General features: G+C 36.7%; 1 protein-coding gene across 1 annotated transcript in view; it reads right to left on the reverse strand.

Moving 5' to 3' along the window:
• The window catches only part of RIT2 (Ras like without CAAX 2), a 179,443-nt gene that overhangs the window by 118,294 nt on the left and 41,443 nt on the right, over nt 1-19,706 (reverse strand). Inside the window, exon 2 of the mRNA XM_040580358.1 lies at nt 9,388-9,444. Coding sequence (XP_040436292.1) covers nt 9,388-9,444 — 57 coding nt within the window. The remainder of the gene's footprint in view (nt 1-9,387; nt 9,445-19,706) is intronic.

Below are 19,706 nucleotides of genomic sequence, written 5' to 3' on the forward strand. Positions count from 1 at the left end.
TCAGGAGCTGGTCTCTGATAGTGACCCTGCATCAGTTTTCACGTATTGCCTGTCCCAGAAATAAAAGGATCTCTTCTCTCCTCTTTCATTCTTGCTTATGGTCCCATTTCCCCCTATGTGTTTTTACACTATCTCTTTTGCCACTTTTTGAGCTTGCAGAATTGTTTTTACTGCAGTGATTAAAGTCACTACCCTGGTAGACGTCTATTCTGTGTTGGTGTGGCTTAGTTTTCTTCTGGACTACTGTTGAATCAGCTTAAAAAAAATTGTCAGATGAATGCCAGAGAGCCAACAAGGCTGGGAGAAGGGCAGAGATGAAGAGTGTGACCTCGTCCTTCTCCACAGAAATGAGTTGTTAGATTTGTCTCACCTCATCTCACAAAACTTGTTGCAGAGCCACCAAAGTCTGTTCATAGCCGGTGAAGGTTTGTGCATCATTCTTTGTCCATGGTTTAGGGTAACGAAATTAGATAGCTCTACACCACGTTTCTTCTATGCACTATTTCTTTGCCTGACACCTCACAGTATACTACAGACTCATAACTAGCTACTGCTTGGTACCACCATGGCTGAAGCAAATGTGTTAGTGTAGCCGCTTCGGTAAATTTTCTGAGGGCATGAGTGACACAGACAAACAACTGCATTTCCAAGACTAAATGGCAAGTCTAAATGTTTTTCAAAGTGTTCTGCTTAACCTCTAACCTCTGAGCAGATGTTTGGTGAAATGATAAGGGAGAAAATGACAACTTTAGGAACAGCTTTCAGACACACCTACTCCCTAGGAAGATACAGACTGTGTTTGCTTGTCTGCTAGTGTTTATTATCAGAGATATTAGCAAAGGAAAATTACTGGATTACACACTGTTTCCCGAGTCTTTGAAAATGCTAAAAGACAGCAAGTTGTCACCTGGTATAAACAGTCCTGAAATAATTGCATGATGAGTTGCATTTCTAAGAAAATATGAATGTGACAAAGCAGTAGCGGACATAAGTGTGTGTCCAGGATTTTAGAGGTGATTAATCTTGAGTATGGACAGGGAAATGTAATTGGTTGCTTTGTTTTTTTCTTACATGAACTCTGCAAACTGTTTTGAACTGAATAACTGACTTGTTAAAGCAAAGTCCCAAGAAAGGAAGCTTAACAGCAGAGCTGGAGATCATGTATTTGCATGACACTGCATATTTAGAATGTGGCCAGGCTGTTTCATTAATGAGGAAAATACTGAAGTTCTCAGCAGAAGAAGGAGTAAAGAATCAAAGTTCGTCTTGAGTTGAGAATGCATCTAAAGTTAGAGGATATATCTCAGACTGAAATGTTGAGAGATGATCCATTAATCTACTCTTTAGACAGAAGCTACCACCTTTAAAAAAAAATATTTCCAAGAGAAATGGGATTTATTATTTTTTTTAATCAAATTGTTTCCATCACAGAGAATAAAGATCTGCTATGATCTTCCAGGCTCCATTCTCCATGGCTTCTAAAAATTTCTATTTCCCTTCATGGTGGGATATAACAACAACCTTAAACAGAAGGTATTTTGCTGCCTCATTGAAATCTAAACTAACTGAGCAGCTTAGGTGCCTTTTGCATTGTCGGTTTCTTAATACTCCTCCTCCTCCTCTATTCATGGGGGTTTTTTTCAGTCTTACAGTGGGAGCGCCTATGCTGCCAGACACATGCCAATGTTCCCTACTCTTTTGTCACTTAACAAGGATTCTGCATGGCAAGTCCTACTCTGCATTTTCCTCCCTTCACTGCAGGCCATCATACAGGCATTCTGAAAGATATCATGCTGCTCTGTGAAAGTCCCTGCTCTGGCAAGCCATCAGGGAAGGCACTGCAATTCAGCTTCAGGCACTTACATTTAGACAGCTACACACTATATATCTACGTGCAAGGTAAGTATCTAAAATCCCCCTACCCTTCACGGAAGTATAGACACTATTCCGTTGCCTGTACATGACACTTGCCTTTTGATGTGGTCTCAGGAACCCTGTCTGGCTTTCATTTACTGGACTAGAAGAGATCTGGTCCACCTGATCCTATGTCACACACACTGGGGACCAGGTGACTATGACACAAGACCTGTGGGAGATCCACAGCCTTCTAGATCAGGATCTAGGACCAAAGCAAGATAGTGTAGGACATCCCGAATGGCTCTCAAAGCCTGTTATAAGGGAAGTGAGCAAAGATCTAGATCTCCACTCCTAAATATCCCTGAACCCCTCATAACTGGAACCTAGATAGACAGCTTTTGTGTAGACATTTTAATTCAGGTGTCTGAATTAATTATGTAAGTCTTGAATCTGAAATCTTGAAATATGAATTAATGAAGTGAGTCTTACTCCTAACATAGCAGGCATAATCACTGTTTGCTCTTCATGTAGGTTAGGTCAGAATGCTTTATACCAAAAGTGAGTATTAACATCTTAATGTGACATATAAAGTGGATAATATCAACAGATAGAAAAAACAAACAAGCAAAGAACTAATAATAAAACATGGGTTTAAGAATATCATTCAAATGCAGACACCAGTAGTCCTACATAATCTTCATTGCTCATTTGAAATGATGATGAATATGGAGCACAAATGTAGCTATGTCCATACAATCAGTCTGAATACCCTTGGAGACAGTGTTTAGAGACAAATAGTACTGCTTCCAGATCATTTGATAAGAGTTGTTTATGCAGTCTCAGATAAGGCTAATAAACATATGGAGAATGATGAATGAAAGGTGATTGTGACTATTTAGCTACTGATTGTATGATTTTAAATAATAATAATAATTTTGGAGCTCAAATCCAGTTGTGGTTTGTTCAGTCCATCATAAATACTTTATCTGCTCTGGGAAAATGGGAATGACAATATGAGAATGAAATTAGGGATGGAATATATACATATATATGTTCTAGGTGACTAGAAATGATCTAGAAAATTTTGTACCCTAAAAATGCATTTGAATAGTATTTTTGTGGCAAGATGCCCCTCTCCTGCTCTAGGAGATATGTCTCATCTTTGTCTTTTTTCATTCTGTCATTACTAATGAGTTTGCATTTCCCTTGCTTTATCCTTTTTCATTATTGTACCTTGAAAACAGAATATTCTTTATAACGCAGACATTTTTTTGTACATATTTTATAACCTCAGAATATTTTCAGTCACATTTTATCTTTTATTTTTTTTCTTAAATTCACCCACGCATTTCCACTGTCTTATTAAAGATGAGTTTAAATGTGTTTTATTTGATGCATTGGTGAATGCATTACTTCGTTAGGAAACCTCATGGAAATTCATGTGCTTAATGCTAGAGTGCCTCCCATCCCACACCCATTTCAATTAAAGTTTGACATTGACACAGTCTTAATGCCCTCAACTGCTCATTTGACACAATCTTATTCAGTGGTATCTCACCAAAACAGGAAGCTGCTTTCGCATCTCGTTTGCATTATGTATTCATTTTAAGATTAGTCACATGGTTAATGAGCATCTTGGAGGCTGTCCAGTTTGCTACACTATGTCATGCTTCCTTTCCTGCCACTCTACTCACATTAACTCTCTGTGATATTGCCAAAGACTGTACAGAGTGTAAATTGCTCTTATCCATTTGTTCCAGAAAACGATCACATCCACTGCCACTTGGAAATTGTTCCCATTGTTGACTACAATTAAATATTAAATGTGAGCTGAAATCATTTCATTTTCATGAAGTACTAGCCTTTGAAATTTTGCCCAGTTACAGCCTAATACTAAAAGAATTTCATCCTTTCCCTCCCCATTTACTTACAAAACAAATATGTATCTGTCTCAAAATTCTGAACTGCAACATCTGTAGCAAGCCTGAAACAAAATCATTATTCCTGTTTTATCTTGAAGTGGCATTAACTCAAAGTGACAGCATTAAAATTAGCACTTCAGGTAGCACTTAATTTTTTAATCAATGTTTACTTTATATTTTAAACAAATACTGACACATCTATTTTTGTATTTATGTGTATGAATATTTATTTATATCTATATATAATGTCTGGAGTTTGAGGTTCTCAAGATCTTACCAGCTTTCTTCCAAAGACAACCAGCAAAAACAAAAGACAGTTTCATCCCTCAGAAGGTATCATTTATTGTCACCATTTATTTTGACACGATATGTCTGATCCACGCTGTACATAGGACTTCTCTGAATAAATTCCTAAGTAAACAAAAATGCACCACTTAAAAATCAAACAAACAAAACAAACAAACAAACAAACCAGAACAAAAAGCAGCCTTTTCCCTCAAATAACCCCATACTAGTCTTTAAAAATTTCTTGGACTTTAAAAAGTATTGGACTAAGCATCACAACATCCAGAAAATTCATCAGAAGTGTATATATCCCTTCTATAAATTATAAACACAGAAAGAAAAACATGTAAATAATTCTATTTGCAAAGCTCTTTTAGGATCAAAGTTAGCATGTTTGAAATATATGTATGTATGACATACAAATCTATGAGCACATGCATCACATAATACAGCAACTGAAATGTCCTTTCAACAAAAAATTCTACATCATCTCATAGCAGCAGCAGCTTTGTGTGATCAGGATTCCCTGTAATATTTCAAAAACGTCAGTGGATAACAGAAAAAAAGTTGCAAGAACAAAGCACCATTATATTCCAATTGTTTATTTCTACTGTATTACTACAGATATGAGTCACTGTAGCAAAAGGAATCTCCATTGCATTGGCAGTGTAACGTGAAACCACAATAAAAAAGAGTGATAGGGAAAGAGTGTGACGTTCCTAGACACTGTCACAAAAAAGGGAAAAACAATGCCTCTGGATTTTTAAAGCTATGGAATTATTAGAATAAATTCCTAGCCCTGTGTTTGGAGGGAAGCAGAAGTGGGAAAGGGAAGCACATTTGGCAGCATATTGAAGTGAAAGGACTTATCTGTATTCTCTGATCAGAAATAGCAAGCAATTTTCACTACATCCCCATGCTGGACTAGACAAAAGAGAAACATATTCTTATCTTTAGACTCCCCTTAAAGCTTACTGTCTTATCAGTTTGCAGATGAAATATAAAATAAAAATAGAATAAGGAGAAAAAAACCCTCCAACTTCTAAAAATCTTCAAAAGTCAATTGCCCATGGGTATGATTCTATGGAGCAAGGAGTAGGCTGGGACATAAAGTGTACCCTTTATAGCAAAAAAATCAAACTTCAAAACATTTCTTAGGATTGAAAGGACTTTGGCTTTCAGGAAATAAAACATGGAAACCAGTTGGCAGCCATTTATTTCTAAACCAAAGCAAAGCCAGCTTCCTTGTTTCAGGTTTTTTATGTGTTCCTAACTGACCATACAAGATGGTTTTGTGGATCCCTTGTGTGAACTGAGTATGGCTTGGTTCAGCTTTTCAAGTAGAATACCAACCAAATTATATCAGTCCTCTGGTCATGTGCTCTGGGAACGGTTTAGTGTCCCCTGTCTTTTTGCCCAGATGTTAATATATTTCACAAGAATCTACAGAAATAGAGAACCAGTTGAATTTATTATTCCGCTCCTATGTCGATGCTTAAGGTGGACAAAGAAAAGTGAAAATGGTCAAAATGATCATAAACATTTAGTAGCCCCAGGGGTCACTGAAGTCTTGCCAATAAAACGGAAAGACTTCTGGAATTTCAAAGACAATGATGTTATTTACAAAGGCCCCTCCATTTCACAGCTCTCTGCCTATCTGTTTCTATTAGGACAGCTCTTAGAGAAAGCCCCATCAAGCACAAGGAGGTACAACACCAATTCTGTCAATGCTAACTACTTAAGTCATGGTTAAATTTGCACAGTTAAGCATTGTGTTCACTGCTGCCACAATTACACATCACAGAAAACATAGAGAATAGAGTAGCTAGTGCAAGAACTTTAGGAAAAATAAAAAATATATAGGTAGTTATTAGATTCTTATGTCCCTGTAAAACAAAAATAGCCAAACCACAGTAGACCTTATCTTAAAACTCAATTGGAGAACAGTACTCAGCCAGCTGGTAATGCTGGAAGTCTTTGAATTATCACTTAATCTCTTCATAGAACGTTTTTTATTATTTCCAGGGAATACCACCCTCTCAGTGATACCTGAAGGAACAGAAACTTGTTTCTTTAAGTGACCAAAGACAAATAAAACCATGGGTAAGCAGAACAAGTTATGTTCAAAGTGCACTAAAACCTGAGGTCAGAATGACCAGGATGTTCAAGATAGCTCATGAATTCCCCAAACGGGATAGAAATTGCTGAGGAGTGAAAGTGACCTAAAATGTATGACACAAAGGAAAAACAATATTTTGATGTCGGTGAGATCAGTGATGCCAGACACCACTGAAAAGCTGTTCAATATTCTGCTTTGCCACTTGGCCAGAGTGAAGGTACATTTCATATGTGGCCTGGGTTTTTTTCTTTCCTCATGACCTGCTGCTGGGTTACGGTGAAGAAACAAACCCCTGGCTAGACAGATCTACCTGTCCCAACACGGCAACTTCTCCATGACACAAAGTATGTTTGTGGCTACCTTCTTGCGACCTTTGAGAAATAATCCCTCCTCTGACAACTCCTGGCATCAGCATAGTCTTGGCACTGGATATGCTCATTCTGGTTTACCTAATATATTTTTTTAGCTGATGGAAAATAGTTAAAATATGCCTACCGCTGGAAGGGAAAAAAAGAAAAAAAGGAAAAAAAAAAAAAAAAGGAAAAAAAAAAAAAGAAAAAAATCACTAGAAAGAAAAAAAAAAAGAAAAAAAAGATTAATTCTGTGATGAGACTCGAAGCCTAAAAGTAGTAAACACAGTCTCAACAGTATAGACTTTTTCAGTGTGCTGAGAGTTTCAAATGTGTTTGTTTCTTATTACAGATCAGATAACAAATGATTGCTTCTATCTGTTCTTTGGGTTTATTTCCAGTTTTAAGGGGTCATATCACAAATTTACCCAGGAGGAAACATATGTACTTAGCCCAAGATTGTACTCCTCTGCTGTTTAGTACCTGCTTTAGAGAATGAATAGAAATAAACCTTTCTCAGGATGTCCTCAGCATGTTCTGAGAGACAGAAGTGCTGAGCAGAGAAAACTCAAGAGTCATACTTCCAGTTTTGCCTCTAGCCAGCTGTGTGAGCTTGAATTCAATATTCCATTTCCCTGTTCCTTATCTCCCCCTCTTTTCTCTCTTTAGAGTGTTGGTTTAACTGAGCAGAAGCTCTCTCTTACTCAAGGAGACCTTCATCCTGATTAGGTCCTCCAGGCATTCCTGCAGTATGTACTTACAATGCATCATAAGCTTTCCTTCTCTTTGTGATTATCTATTATTCATATTGTGGTAGTGTCTAGAGACCAATAAGTTAGAGATTATGACGAGATACAATATATGGATAAATACAGCTGGGAGGTGGATAGTTAATAATAAAGTTGGGTGTATGTACATAACTTAATGTTGTCAGTAATTACTAATGTTCCTTTTTTCCAATTAGATATAACGATTATTTTTTCCTGAGTGAAACAAATGAATTGGTAGCAATTTCATAGTAGTTTTATCTTCTTTAGAGTTGACAGATCTCAGTTTTATTCTGCAATATTTTTAATGGTTATAAAATTACCAGTGGCACAAAAAGTTTATTCATTTTTTTATTATTTTTTTCATCATTAAAATATTACAATTTACCAGGAGTTACTATTCAGGAAACGTGGAATACTATAGAAAGAATTTTAAAAAAAGAAATCGTATCGTTAGATGCTCTGTTTAGCAAAGCAGTAATTGTATAGAGTGTAAACTTTAGTTTGAAATATTTGAAAATTGTAAATATAACAAATAATCATTTTCGCTGAGGGGGTGGATAAACTTTTCTTTTTTTTCTTTTAAGTATTCTTTGTACATATTGATATTTTCAGTGCCTCTCATTTATCAGGCCCAGATTCTGACATCTTCTCTTTGGTATAGCTAAATATTACACATGGATAGTTCCTAAACATGCAAGGACTTTTTAGTATAATTACCACTAATAAACCCGCTCAAATGAACAAACATTCAATGATGCCTAGCTCTACCTTGATGTCACATATTCTTTTATATTAATAATTATAGTAGTGCCCAAATGATGCTCAGTAGAAAGGACAGAATTCTTTTGACAACCATTCTTAACATTACAGACATAGAATTTTTGAGGCTGGGAGGGAGCTCTGGAGGTCACCTGGTCCAAACCTCTGCTCAAACAGGGCCACCTAAACCAAGCTGCCCAGAACTATGTCTATACAGTTCTCCAAGTATAAAGTATCTCCAAGGATAGAGGCTCCACAGACTCTCTGGCCAAACTATGCCAATGTTCTCATGCACTGGATAGCCCATAGCCAGATATGGCCTCAACAGTACTGAGCAAAGAGGATAAGGATCACCTCCCTCCACCTGCTGTCAGCCGTCCTAATACAGTCCAGGATACCATGAGCTTTCTTTGCCTCAAGGGCACCTTGCTGGCTCATGCTCAACTTAGTGTTCACCAGGTCTCTGGCAAGACGTGCATAGATGCTAACTGATACAACAACAGCAACACAGGGCTGCTCAAGGCATTAAATCACTTGGGGTTATTCCTTGTAAATATTTTCCAAATTTGTAAACAAATTAAAAAGAAAAAAAAAACCATTTCACATATTTCAGAGACAAATTTTTTCCACAGCCTATTTGAATTAACTGGTTTAGAAATTGAAACTCATTCAACTAGAATTCCAGATCTCTCTTCCAGCTCAGACTGTACCATTGTACTCCAGCCATATAGTCATATAACGGCCAGCAGCTAAGATGTATCTCAGTGTATTGCAGGTGCATGTGAATATTTCTCATTATTTAAGATTATAATGCAGGTAAACCTGATGGAGTCAGCAGAGTATGTGATTGCAAAGCACAAATGTAGTATATTAAAATCAGTAGTCACTTGATTTTTCTAGAGAAAGTTAATAGTGGAAAACAGTACTAAAATAACAAAACGTTGAAAAACACACCAGACTGGAGTTTTTTACCTTTTTTTTTTTTTTTTTTTTTTTTTTTTTTTTTTTTTTTTTCTTAGTATTTTTAAAGACTATTTTCTGTCTTGTAACATTTGTGGTTTGTATTCTGTGCTGATAATTGCCCAGTCATCAATAATTTTAAGGCATGAAGCCACAAATCTGTTGTTGTACCACACATTTCAGGAAGAAGTAACTATGGTATGACCATGACACAATTTAATCATCATCAAAAAATTAAGGTTTAATCTAAAGTGTACAAATCTGTTTTTTGTCTAAGTGATATTTAGGAGCAGCTTCTCACTGTATGGCAACCTTGAATAGGCAGAGATTGAAAGGGATAAAGAGGAGAAATAATCTCTACTCACCTATAGTTGGATCATGATAGTCAGGGAACCGATGGCTTATGAACTGCATTGTCATTGCTGGTGAGAAGAAACACAGAGGGAAGATAAAAGAATGACATTACTGTCTTTAAATTACAATAGGGAGAAGAAATACTTATCCAAGTATCAGCTTGGAAAGTCAGTCAAAAGTCTGGTCTACAGCTGCGCGAATGCACTAACATTGCAGCGTTAACTAAGAACTGATTAAACGTCCTTATTTATCTTAATTTCTTCCTTTTAAAACCTCATTTTATCAATTGACATATTAAAATATTATGTTTTTCTATCACTTGGTAAATACTGTTAATGCCTGATAGTGTATACAGATGAAAATTGCCCTGGAGAAAGCATAAAATACAATTTACATGGCTGTTTCATACAAGTTTCCATGATGTTACAAAATGCCAACTAATGGCAGTATCTGATTTGATTTCTGGTGTGTTTTAGAAATATCTAACCCATTGAACTTGTTGCAGCAGACAAATTCTTCTGTTAACCACCTAAAGCTTGGTTTCTTCTGAACAGACTGTTTTATAGCTGGGTATTACCTGCTTTCAGAAATTTTAGGAAAGTCACATCAGTCTTCAAGAATACTGCTTTGCATCATTTGCAACAGGTGGCATTCTGGAAGTGAAAATCCAGTTTATGTGGAAAGCCGGAAAGATTCATATCCTGACCAATCGTATGTTTCCAACATGACATCTAAAGTTCATGGACATTGAATAACCACACAAGTAGGCTTAGGTATTCAGAGGTCACAGGAATACCAGAACAACATGGGAAATTATGTTACTTTGTTGGTTTTCTTCAGGAGTTTGAAGCTCAGCTCGTTTGTAAAGAAAAGATATCTACCTAACACTGAAAGATGTGACAAGACCTTCAGAAGTGAAACAGGTGAATTCCAGTTGAACAGATGGAGGAAAAAAAACCCATAATCTACCATTATTTTTTTTATTATTCCTTGATTGGTAAGACAATTTCATCATTTTAATTTTTCATGGTTTTTTTAATGCCTGCATTAAAATTCTTTTGTAGCTGCTATGTGGGCATTTGTTTAAAAAAAGCACCCCACCTGAATAACTATCAGTCACAACACATTCAATCAAACATAAGATTCTGCCTTACGACTTGAACATCTCCGTTACCTTTGACAGCAGAGATTACGAGCAAGAAGTGCAACATTTTAAGAAATCTGCCTATAAATACACCCTGTTTTTAAAACAACATTGTTTTAGTTTGTTTGTCCTCCTTGTATTTTCAAGAATCAGGGGGTTAAGGAGATAGTTTTACAAAATGACACAGAGAAGGAGTATTAAACATTTATTACCATGTTAATAAATTATTCCATCTTTAGTGTAGACAAATATAAATGTTAAGAAGCAGCATTATAAATTCATAGTAACTCAGAGAGGGTAACTGTAAAAAAAGCTCATTCACTCTATACATATTATAGGGGAATAAATCTATGTACAGTGACACTCAGGTCTTCTATATTATCTGTTGTTGGATGCATTACTTTTAAGTACTATGTATGTTTCGGCACTTTCATTTCCAGAACACCTGTTTTTTTAATCACAACAGATTTTTAGGCACCTCGATCTGATAACGGTTAGTGGTTTATGAAGAATAAATTGATGCCTAATGTAATGTACCTAGTTTTCTCTGAGAAGCAGAGGCAGCTAACAGAGATATTCATGTGGTTTATGCCTACACATTTTGAGCTTTCTGAGGGCCTGTATCATAAATAAATACAATTTGTTTCACTACCTGCTGCTTTTTCTTGCTGATTTTTTTTATTATTATTATTTTTATTTTTAAAAGCTAACTACTCTACATCTGATCTCATTCTGTTTCCTTTTGAAGCTATGCCTGCATCACAAAATATGTTGCAACTGAAATAGAAAGTCTCAGAGGACACCCAGAACTCATGGTAAACATTTTTCCTCTCTCCTGAGACAGCCCCAAATCAATATATCATTTATATCCTCATCAGATCCACAGGATCTAAGAGGACTGAGATAATATGGAACCATCATACTTTCTACGGTAACATGCAAAATGTCAGACACTGGGACATGTCAAATTTACATCTCCCAGATCATTCTATGTGTGTGAATATGCATCATCAAAACTTTCACAGGAACCTGGGCTGCACACTGTGTTTTAGAGGTGGATCAGAAGAACTTACATCTTGTAATGTCAAGTGCAACAACACCGACTTGTGCCTGCCTGATCCTAGTCCTGGTCCAGAGCTATGCATGAACTGATTTGGTTATGTATAAAATGGATCTGGAAAGGTTCAGAATTAGAGAAATGTGTTCTGAAAAGCACTCTGCATAATGAAATGTAGATATCTTACAGTCAGCTGGCCAGGGAAACAGTGAATACAAACTTCCTTGTACAAGCATTTTGTCCCCCAACTGCTTCCATGACAGCCCTCTGTTAAGGGCTCCTCCCAGTCACCAGGGTAAGGAACATCTTTGGCCTCTTTAGTGCTTGTCACCTCTTGCATAGGGATTAGCATCCTCTCCCAGAAACAGGTAATATGGCTTTGGGTTTTTTCAGGTGGAAGGAATTGAGGTAGAATGATCTTTTAAATCACTGAATTACAGTGTAAAAAAAGAAAATGGGGATATAAGAGATGGGCAGTGCAACCCATCATCCTCTGTGTGTTCTTTAGAATAAGAATTCACAATTTCTCTTAAATCCTACTGCCTGTTAGTATGGCAAGCATTTTCAGAGCAGACATAACAGGCCACTTCTTCTAAAAGGAAAGGCACAACCAGGTTTTGGCATCAAACAAACCCTTTAGTCCTTGAGGATGGGAGACAAAGTCTCAAAGAATCAGGTGTGACATACAACATCAGTTGTGTCTGGATATACCAGGTATTCCACAGCCGTGGCTGCTGAATATGCAGAAATTAGGAATGATTTTCAGAAGTTGGTGGAATGATTCCCAAAGCAAAAGAAGGCTCAGTCACCACTGGCATGAAACCACGCAACTCATCTGGAGCCTCAGGAGTTAGACCTTATAACCAACTGTGTCTGGTCTCCCAGCGGGGCAGCTGCCTCAGCTGGAATAAACTGGCTTCTTAACTGATACTAACATCAGCTGCAAAGTCATTTTCCAGAGCAAATTAATTTTGAAAACTAATACAAAAATGGCATGTGTGTTCCATGCTGCTTTATGAAAATATTATCCTTGGTTCCTCCTTTCTTCTTTATTCATTATCATTTTTTTTTCCAAATAAATTAACACTCACACCTAACAAATCCAAACCATCATCAGGTATTGTTGTAACCATTTTCCTTTGGAAATCCAAATAATACTACTCCAGATTTTTGCAGATCTAGAAATTAGGGATCTTTAACTCTAATTTATGCCACATACAAAACACTGGATCACAATGTGGCTTTAAAGCAGTATATTAAACCAGAATAAATGGATAAGACCAATATTTGAATAAATACATATAGATGTAAAAGCAGAGTCAGTTAAAAAATGGTAAAACATCCCAAACCAAAACAAAAGCTTTTAATCCATAGCAGATATTGTGAATTGCAAGTTGCCTGAAAAAATTTAATGAATATTTTATAACACTGTGAAGATCATTCCATTTAAATGGGAAATGTACATCACATGGCAACTACAATAAGTAAAAGGATCATTGTTTCAGATGAATAGTATCTACTTTATATCTGTCTGTGGCTAAGCAAGTGCAGATTGTCCCAGCTGAATAAATGTAAGCCTGATATGCATGATAAAGTACCTAACTTTAAAGTTCTCTTGTGTGTTCTTTGTTTTGTTTTGTTTTGTTTTTTGTTTTGTTTTGTTTTAAATAGAAAAGGTGTTCAGATCCTACATTTAATTTTGAGTTGTTTCCAATCATGCTTACCCACTGTTCATTAACTATCTAGAAAGGTATACATGATACTTATGCTGGTAATGAAATGTGTATGTTTGCTATGAATACTAAACTTAGTCCTGTCTGCTACTTTCAATGTAATACTCACTCCCTTCCTAATAATATTTTACTTACCTCCTAGTAGGAAATGCCATGCTTAGAAAAAAAGCTGAGGTTATATTATTTATTCTAAAGCATCCTTTTGATCAGTACATCAATATTAAATATCATGTAAAGAAGGTACCAACTTTTTAAAATATATGTGTGGGCCCACAGGCCAATAGAAAAATGCTTCAATACCCATGCAGTTGTAAAAGTAGATAGAGTAGAATCCCACTGTTCTTTTAATTTGCTCAAAATTTGATTTATACTGAAATTTTTGAAAATAGTCCAATACTTAATTTTCAAGGTTGCAGTATACATTGCAGGCTTACCAAAAAAAAAAAAAAAAAAATTATGGTATTAGTATCCCTGATGAGAATACCTCATCCTGAGCTTTCTACCCTTCTTTCTTCACCCAAGCACTTCTACATATTCACACTTTCCGGGATACTGTGTATGATTCTATATTAATCCATTTCCAAAAGAATTTTTACCCTCATCTCAAGATCCTATACTTTCAATAGTATAACACAACGACCACAGCAGTTGCAACTCAGAGATCTGTGATTCCATGTGGCTAATTCACTTTAGATCCACTATGCCAGTGGATCTTTAACGTGTGTTTTGATAAACATTGAGGTTTCAAAGGTACCAGCACAGAAGACAGACTTAAAAATAATACAATATGATGTGGTAAAGTCAGTGGACTTATATGTTAGTTCATCAAGTTCTGAAAAAAAGAAGACAGCATATAGGGATTATTAGCACAGAGAAGGTGGCAGAGATGCTGCAGAGTCTAAAAACAGAGCAGTAGATCATATTAACAAAGTGTGCACCATAGGAAGAGACTCACAGAAAAGAAAAAGTGATAAATATGGTAAAAGTTTAAGGGACATGCTTGCCTCTATCAATCTGTAAAATTAAATAACTTTATGAAAAACATGGTGAGGACATGTTGAACATACCTGACTTTATTCTTATGATAACAAGTTTTTATATAACTAAGTATGTAAAAATGTTACAATATCAAAGTTAAGCTATTTCAGCAACCAGAAGAGCATTTTATTACAACTATTTAATCTCTGAAATACTGGATAGTTTGAACAGTTCTGGTCTTTCTGGTAGTTTCAAACCTGCAAGCCCCTAGGTTTCATCTTCTAAAATGTATGATCTTTTCAAATGTTCATGCCTGAGAACTGGAATGTTGAGTTCTGTTTCATTGGCTGGAAAAATGACAAGCATCCTTATAACTAACTCCTCTAGAGCTCATTCCTGAATTTTTAGATTGGCTTGTCAAGTAAAAAGTCATTTGCAATCATTCTTCTGCCCATTGGATCTTATCGAATAGACTTTGCAGTAACAATGTGCAAACATATACATGATGAACAGCAAGAGGTGAAGACTGTAGTTTTTTTTCCAAAATCTTATCCACTCTCTGAATTGCGTTAACACTCACAGCAACTTTGAATGGCCAAAGACACCAATAATGCTACAATATATTGAAGGGAGAAGAGGGGAAAAAAGAAAAAAAGTTTAAAATAATTTAAATACAGTCTGAGGAGATCTTCATGTATGTTCAGTTTATGCAAGTTTAATAAATCAAAGACAACCAAGAAAAAGAGAAGCTATTAAACTTAAAAGGAAATTTTGCTGTGAAACAAATGAGAGACACTAGCTGTAACAAATTTAGGCTACAAATTATAAAATATTTCTAGCCACCAGATGAGGGATTTTGTGAAACAGAATTCAAACATGTATGAAAGATGCAAGAAACCTCTTTGATTTTAAGGTGCTTCCTACGTGGGAGTGATTCGGTGACACAGAAGGTTTTTTAGAGATTTTTCCCCTGTATTCTTAATCTGAGGTGGGGAAAACAACTATGTAATGTATGATATTTTGATATAGATAACATCTATAAACAAGTCTTCAAAAAATATCAGAGGTGGAAATGAATGTTTGCTTTCCTAACATACTAAGTGCTTTTGATCTCAAACATTTCATAAACCAGAGAGGAGTTTCCATATGGAAAACATTGTTTTGTAATAATCAGGGATAACTTAAATGACTCTATGTTTATGATAGACTTGGGGGTGGGGGAATCTGACAGAGCTTCATATGCAATTCATGCAGTCAAAACCAGCCAACCTGCAGCCTCGTCTGCTTTGAACAAAATGTGTTGCACTTCTGAAGTACTGCACTGTTATCCTTGTTCCTACCCCTTCCTAAGAAATAGTAGGAAGCAGCAGACATCTCTATGAGATGACAGCTTTCCAGGTCACAAAGGACTATGTGGTTTGACTATACAGTATTTCCTGGTTTATTTCTATTTATTTTATCTATGCATGTTGCATTTAGATCACAGTACGCGTTAGAATAAACAACTGACAGCAGTAGTCACCTGAACTAACCAAAAGGAGTCAGAATGACAAAATACTGTAGATACATTCAAGGGCTTCACATCAGTGCAAGCCAAAATCGCCAAACAACAGCTACCAATGTCAAAGGTGAGAGAGGCTGTTTGATGTCAGTGGACAGAAGATCATCCAAACCAGCAGTCTTCCTTGACGACATGTAGCTTGATTAGATGGAGACCAAAATCCTTACCCAGAAAAGAATGTGAATGACCTGCCTTACACTGAAATCCATGGAGTTACCCATTTACCATTGTGGAGGTGTTGTGTTAGATTTGAGCATCAAACATAAACACTGAAGGTTATGTCTACTAGAAGGTGTAAGGTGACTACCTGTGATATGGAGAAATAGTGTGAAATGGGGACAATGGACATCGACTGTGATTGTATGTGTCTGCTCAAGGAATGTGGGTACAGTGACTGGTCATGGGTGCGGTGTCTGGTCACATAGGCACACAGCTTTGAGGAGACAACTACAGTTTTAAGGAGACGCCTGCCCCTCTTCCTCTAACAAAGGGGAGACGGGGAGACACCTGCCCTTCTTCCTCTAACAAAGGGGCTATTTAAAAAAGAATGAGAAAAGGATGAGAGATATTCCAATGCTATCTAGAGGGAGGGAGTGCTAAGTCTCCTTGCTGGAGAAGATCAGATGGTCACAAGGACATGAATCACCTTTCCTTGCTGAAGAAGATCGGATGGTCACAAGAACATGAATCACCTACAAACCTGCAAGACCACCACATTCCAGGCAACGGACTGATAAGCTAATTAACATACAAAGCGGGGTTTAGGTAATGAATATGTATAGGCGTTAATTGAATATTCATTTGTTGCATTGTATAAATGTGAGATGGTTCGTCACTTCGGGCATGCACGCTTGTGGAGGAGCGATCCCCCGTGCATCTGCGCACAATAAACACACTACTTTATAACTTTCGAGTTATAGAGTCTACTTCCGCACGTCACCTGAGGAGTATCTATTTTGGTCAAAAAGATGAATGAGAAGAATAGTGATGTCTAATGCAGGGTATTACATAATCTCATGAAATTTTAAGAGTACAGGGAAAGTAAGTATAGATACAAGGCAATATTATCTAGCAATAAGATATTTTTGCAGAGTATAGTTAACCATATGATTGTTCCATGACATGGCAAATTGCAAAACATATTGCTGGATTAAAAACTTGTGTTTTAACAAGATTGGTTATAAACTCAGAGATCTCACCCCAGGATGAGACATTTTTCACACTGCTGGAGAAGTTTCAATATATTTTTCCTAGAACAACCACTATAGACCAGATTCTCTTATGGGATACCAGCCTGAAAGCACCTTTATTCTGACGCAGTACAGCTGGTTTTATGTTGTTATACCCTGTAAGAAACAGAGTAAGATGTTTGCCACAGCATTTCAGGAAAGAATGCTGCAAAGGCTGTGAGCTGCAATTATTAATTTTTCAGGTGTTACAATTTATTATTTATTGAGCCTTGGCTGTGAAATGAAGGCAAGCAAAATTTTGTTTCTCCTTCTTAAACCCCTCTTGATGTACTAGAAAAATACAGAGGCTTGCTGTACAACAATCTGCTGTGTATGCTAGGCTGCTGATACAGCATTGCTTTTTACGCTGGGTTTTGTTAAAGTGATACGTGTTTTGTTCCCCTATCAAATCTGAAGCCCACAGCAAAGAGTAGTAAGCATCAGAAGGGCAGACTCTTAAAAGCCAAAACTCTTTCAAATTAAATCTATCTTCTTAGAATAAAAATCAAACACACAACCCCCCAGAACACATTAATTTTAATCAGAGAAAACAGTAGTTCTTAGGACAACCAGAACAGAAACAGGTAACTCCTCCTTGTCCATGACAGATCCTTCTGGTACCTTCTGTTGGTATGGTCTTGGCTGAAGGCTGAGTTGAAAAAAGCACTGCACAGGCTTCTGTGGTCCCCTGGAAAATTATTTCCATCACCTCCAAATCCTATTTATCTTCTATTTGCTCCTGTCAGTTCTCTCACTGTCTTGCATCCCATTTTCTCCCTGGGATTCCACACTCTCTTGCCAGGAAGGTGATGGCCTTTCTCTCCCTCCAGAGGGTACCAGTTAGATCCCTTATTTTCTTGTTCATAAGCATAACACAAAACTACTAGGGAAATATGTTAAAGTAAGCCTCAAGAGAAAACAAAAAAACCAAATAAACAAAAAAACCCCAAAACCCCAAAATACTACACCAAAAGTTAACATTTATAGTGACTGAAAGAGGGGAGCCAGCTGTGTTATTTGGACTGGAGAACAAGAGAAAGGCTTCTTTGTATAGTTTTGTGCCCCCTACCATTGTAGGATAAGAGCAGACTAATCAAAATATGTTGGAGTTGGTGGTAATAGAGCAAGGCAGAAATAAAGCTTTCTTTGGAGAATATTCTTGCATCAGAAAGAAACAAAGGATGCGGAAATCTATACATTGTGGCAGTATGTGCCCCCAGACTAAAAGCAAAGACTTAGGAAGCAGATGAGAATTGCTTCCTCAAAGAGAAGAGACGGGCAGAATCTGTTATTTTTTTTGGGAGTCATCTTGAATGAATAAATAAAAAAAAAATCATAAATCTCAGAGCATCTCTCAAGAGAAAGATCTGCTCTTTCTCACAAGCATTAAAGACATGAGTTCTCACTATTTCTCCTTGAAGTGTGACCAGTGGAACAATGACATATGCTAGGTACTGGTCACAGCTTTCCAGCAGGGACTGAAGGATAAAAAGAACAACTGCAAAAAAATTCATCCTAGACTTGAGAAAATTTCAGGAAACTTTCAGCAAAAGTGCTCTCACTGCAGAAAACTTCCATGTCTTCTGAGTCAGCACATGCTAGTGAGGAATGGTTGTCCTAAAAGCTTCTGACTACCATTAATATCTACATCCAGACTCCGTTTATGGTGCAATATAGGAAGGCAGAATGTACTGCATTGTAAAATTCATGTTAAAAACTCTGTTCAGTGTTTCAGGAAATAGGGAAGCAGGTAAGAGTTCTATTTACTCCCCATATAAGAAATCATCATAATGTATTCTAAATTAACAATAATGACAAGGTAGATTGCTACCACTTATCCAGCATTTCCTCTGTAGTATATACTTGACCCCTTCTAGAAAGTTCTCCCACAAAAATACCAAATGTTCTGTACCCTGCTTAGCTTACGTAACTTGACAAGATACATTACTAAACAGAAATTACTTCTGGTAAATGCTGCTATTAGCGCATTTTCCCACTGTGTTTCTTCCATTAAGTTAAAATTGGTGGGAAAACTCAATGTGTCTTCTACCGTACTTCGGCTAGAAAATCCAGCGGTAACTTAAGCCTTCCATTAGCGAGCAATCCAAAGTGTAATGACATAAAAAGGTTTTAAAACAGACTCCAATATAATGTGATTTTTAAAACAGAATACATTAAATAAAGATAGAAAGACTCTATTTTCACATATTATTTCAGGGAACAAGAGAGCCAATATTGAGCCATTACAAATCGACACTTCTCAATTAAAGTCAATGGATAAATATTCTAATTTTGCAAAGTACAGCAAACAAGTAGGCCCTGGCTTGCAGCTGCCCATCTCAAGTATGATTAGCTCACTGTGAGAAAAACTTTCAAGAAACGATAAAGTTGTTTTGTTCGATGGAAAGGAACCTCTCAGCAGCCACATGTATTTCTCTCCCTTTTTTTGAACTGCTGACATGTTTCCGTGTAATGATAAGGTGAGATGCTCTGGCTTGGTTTACTGCTGTTTCAGGTAGTGGTAAATTGGCATTGTTTGTAGGCTTCCTAACATAAACTAGTGGTTAGCTCCTGTGATACCTTCCATGGGAAATTATACCCCATACGTCAAGCAGTGATGAATAGGCA

Source organism: Falco naumanni, chromosome Z (assembly GCF_017639655.2).
Source record: "Falco naumanni isolate bFalNau1 chromosome Z, bFalNau1.pat, whole genome shotgun sequence".
Classification (NCBI taxonomy): domain Eukaryota; kingdom Metazoa; phylum Chordata; class Aves; order Falconiformes; family Falconidae; genus Falco; species Falco naumanni.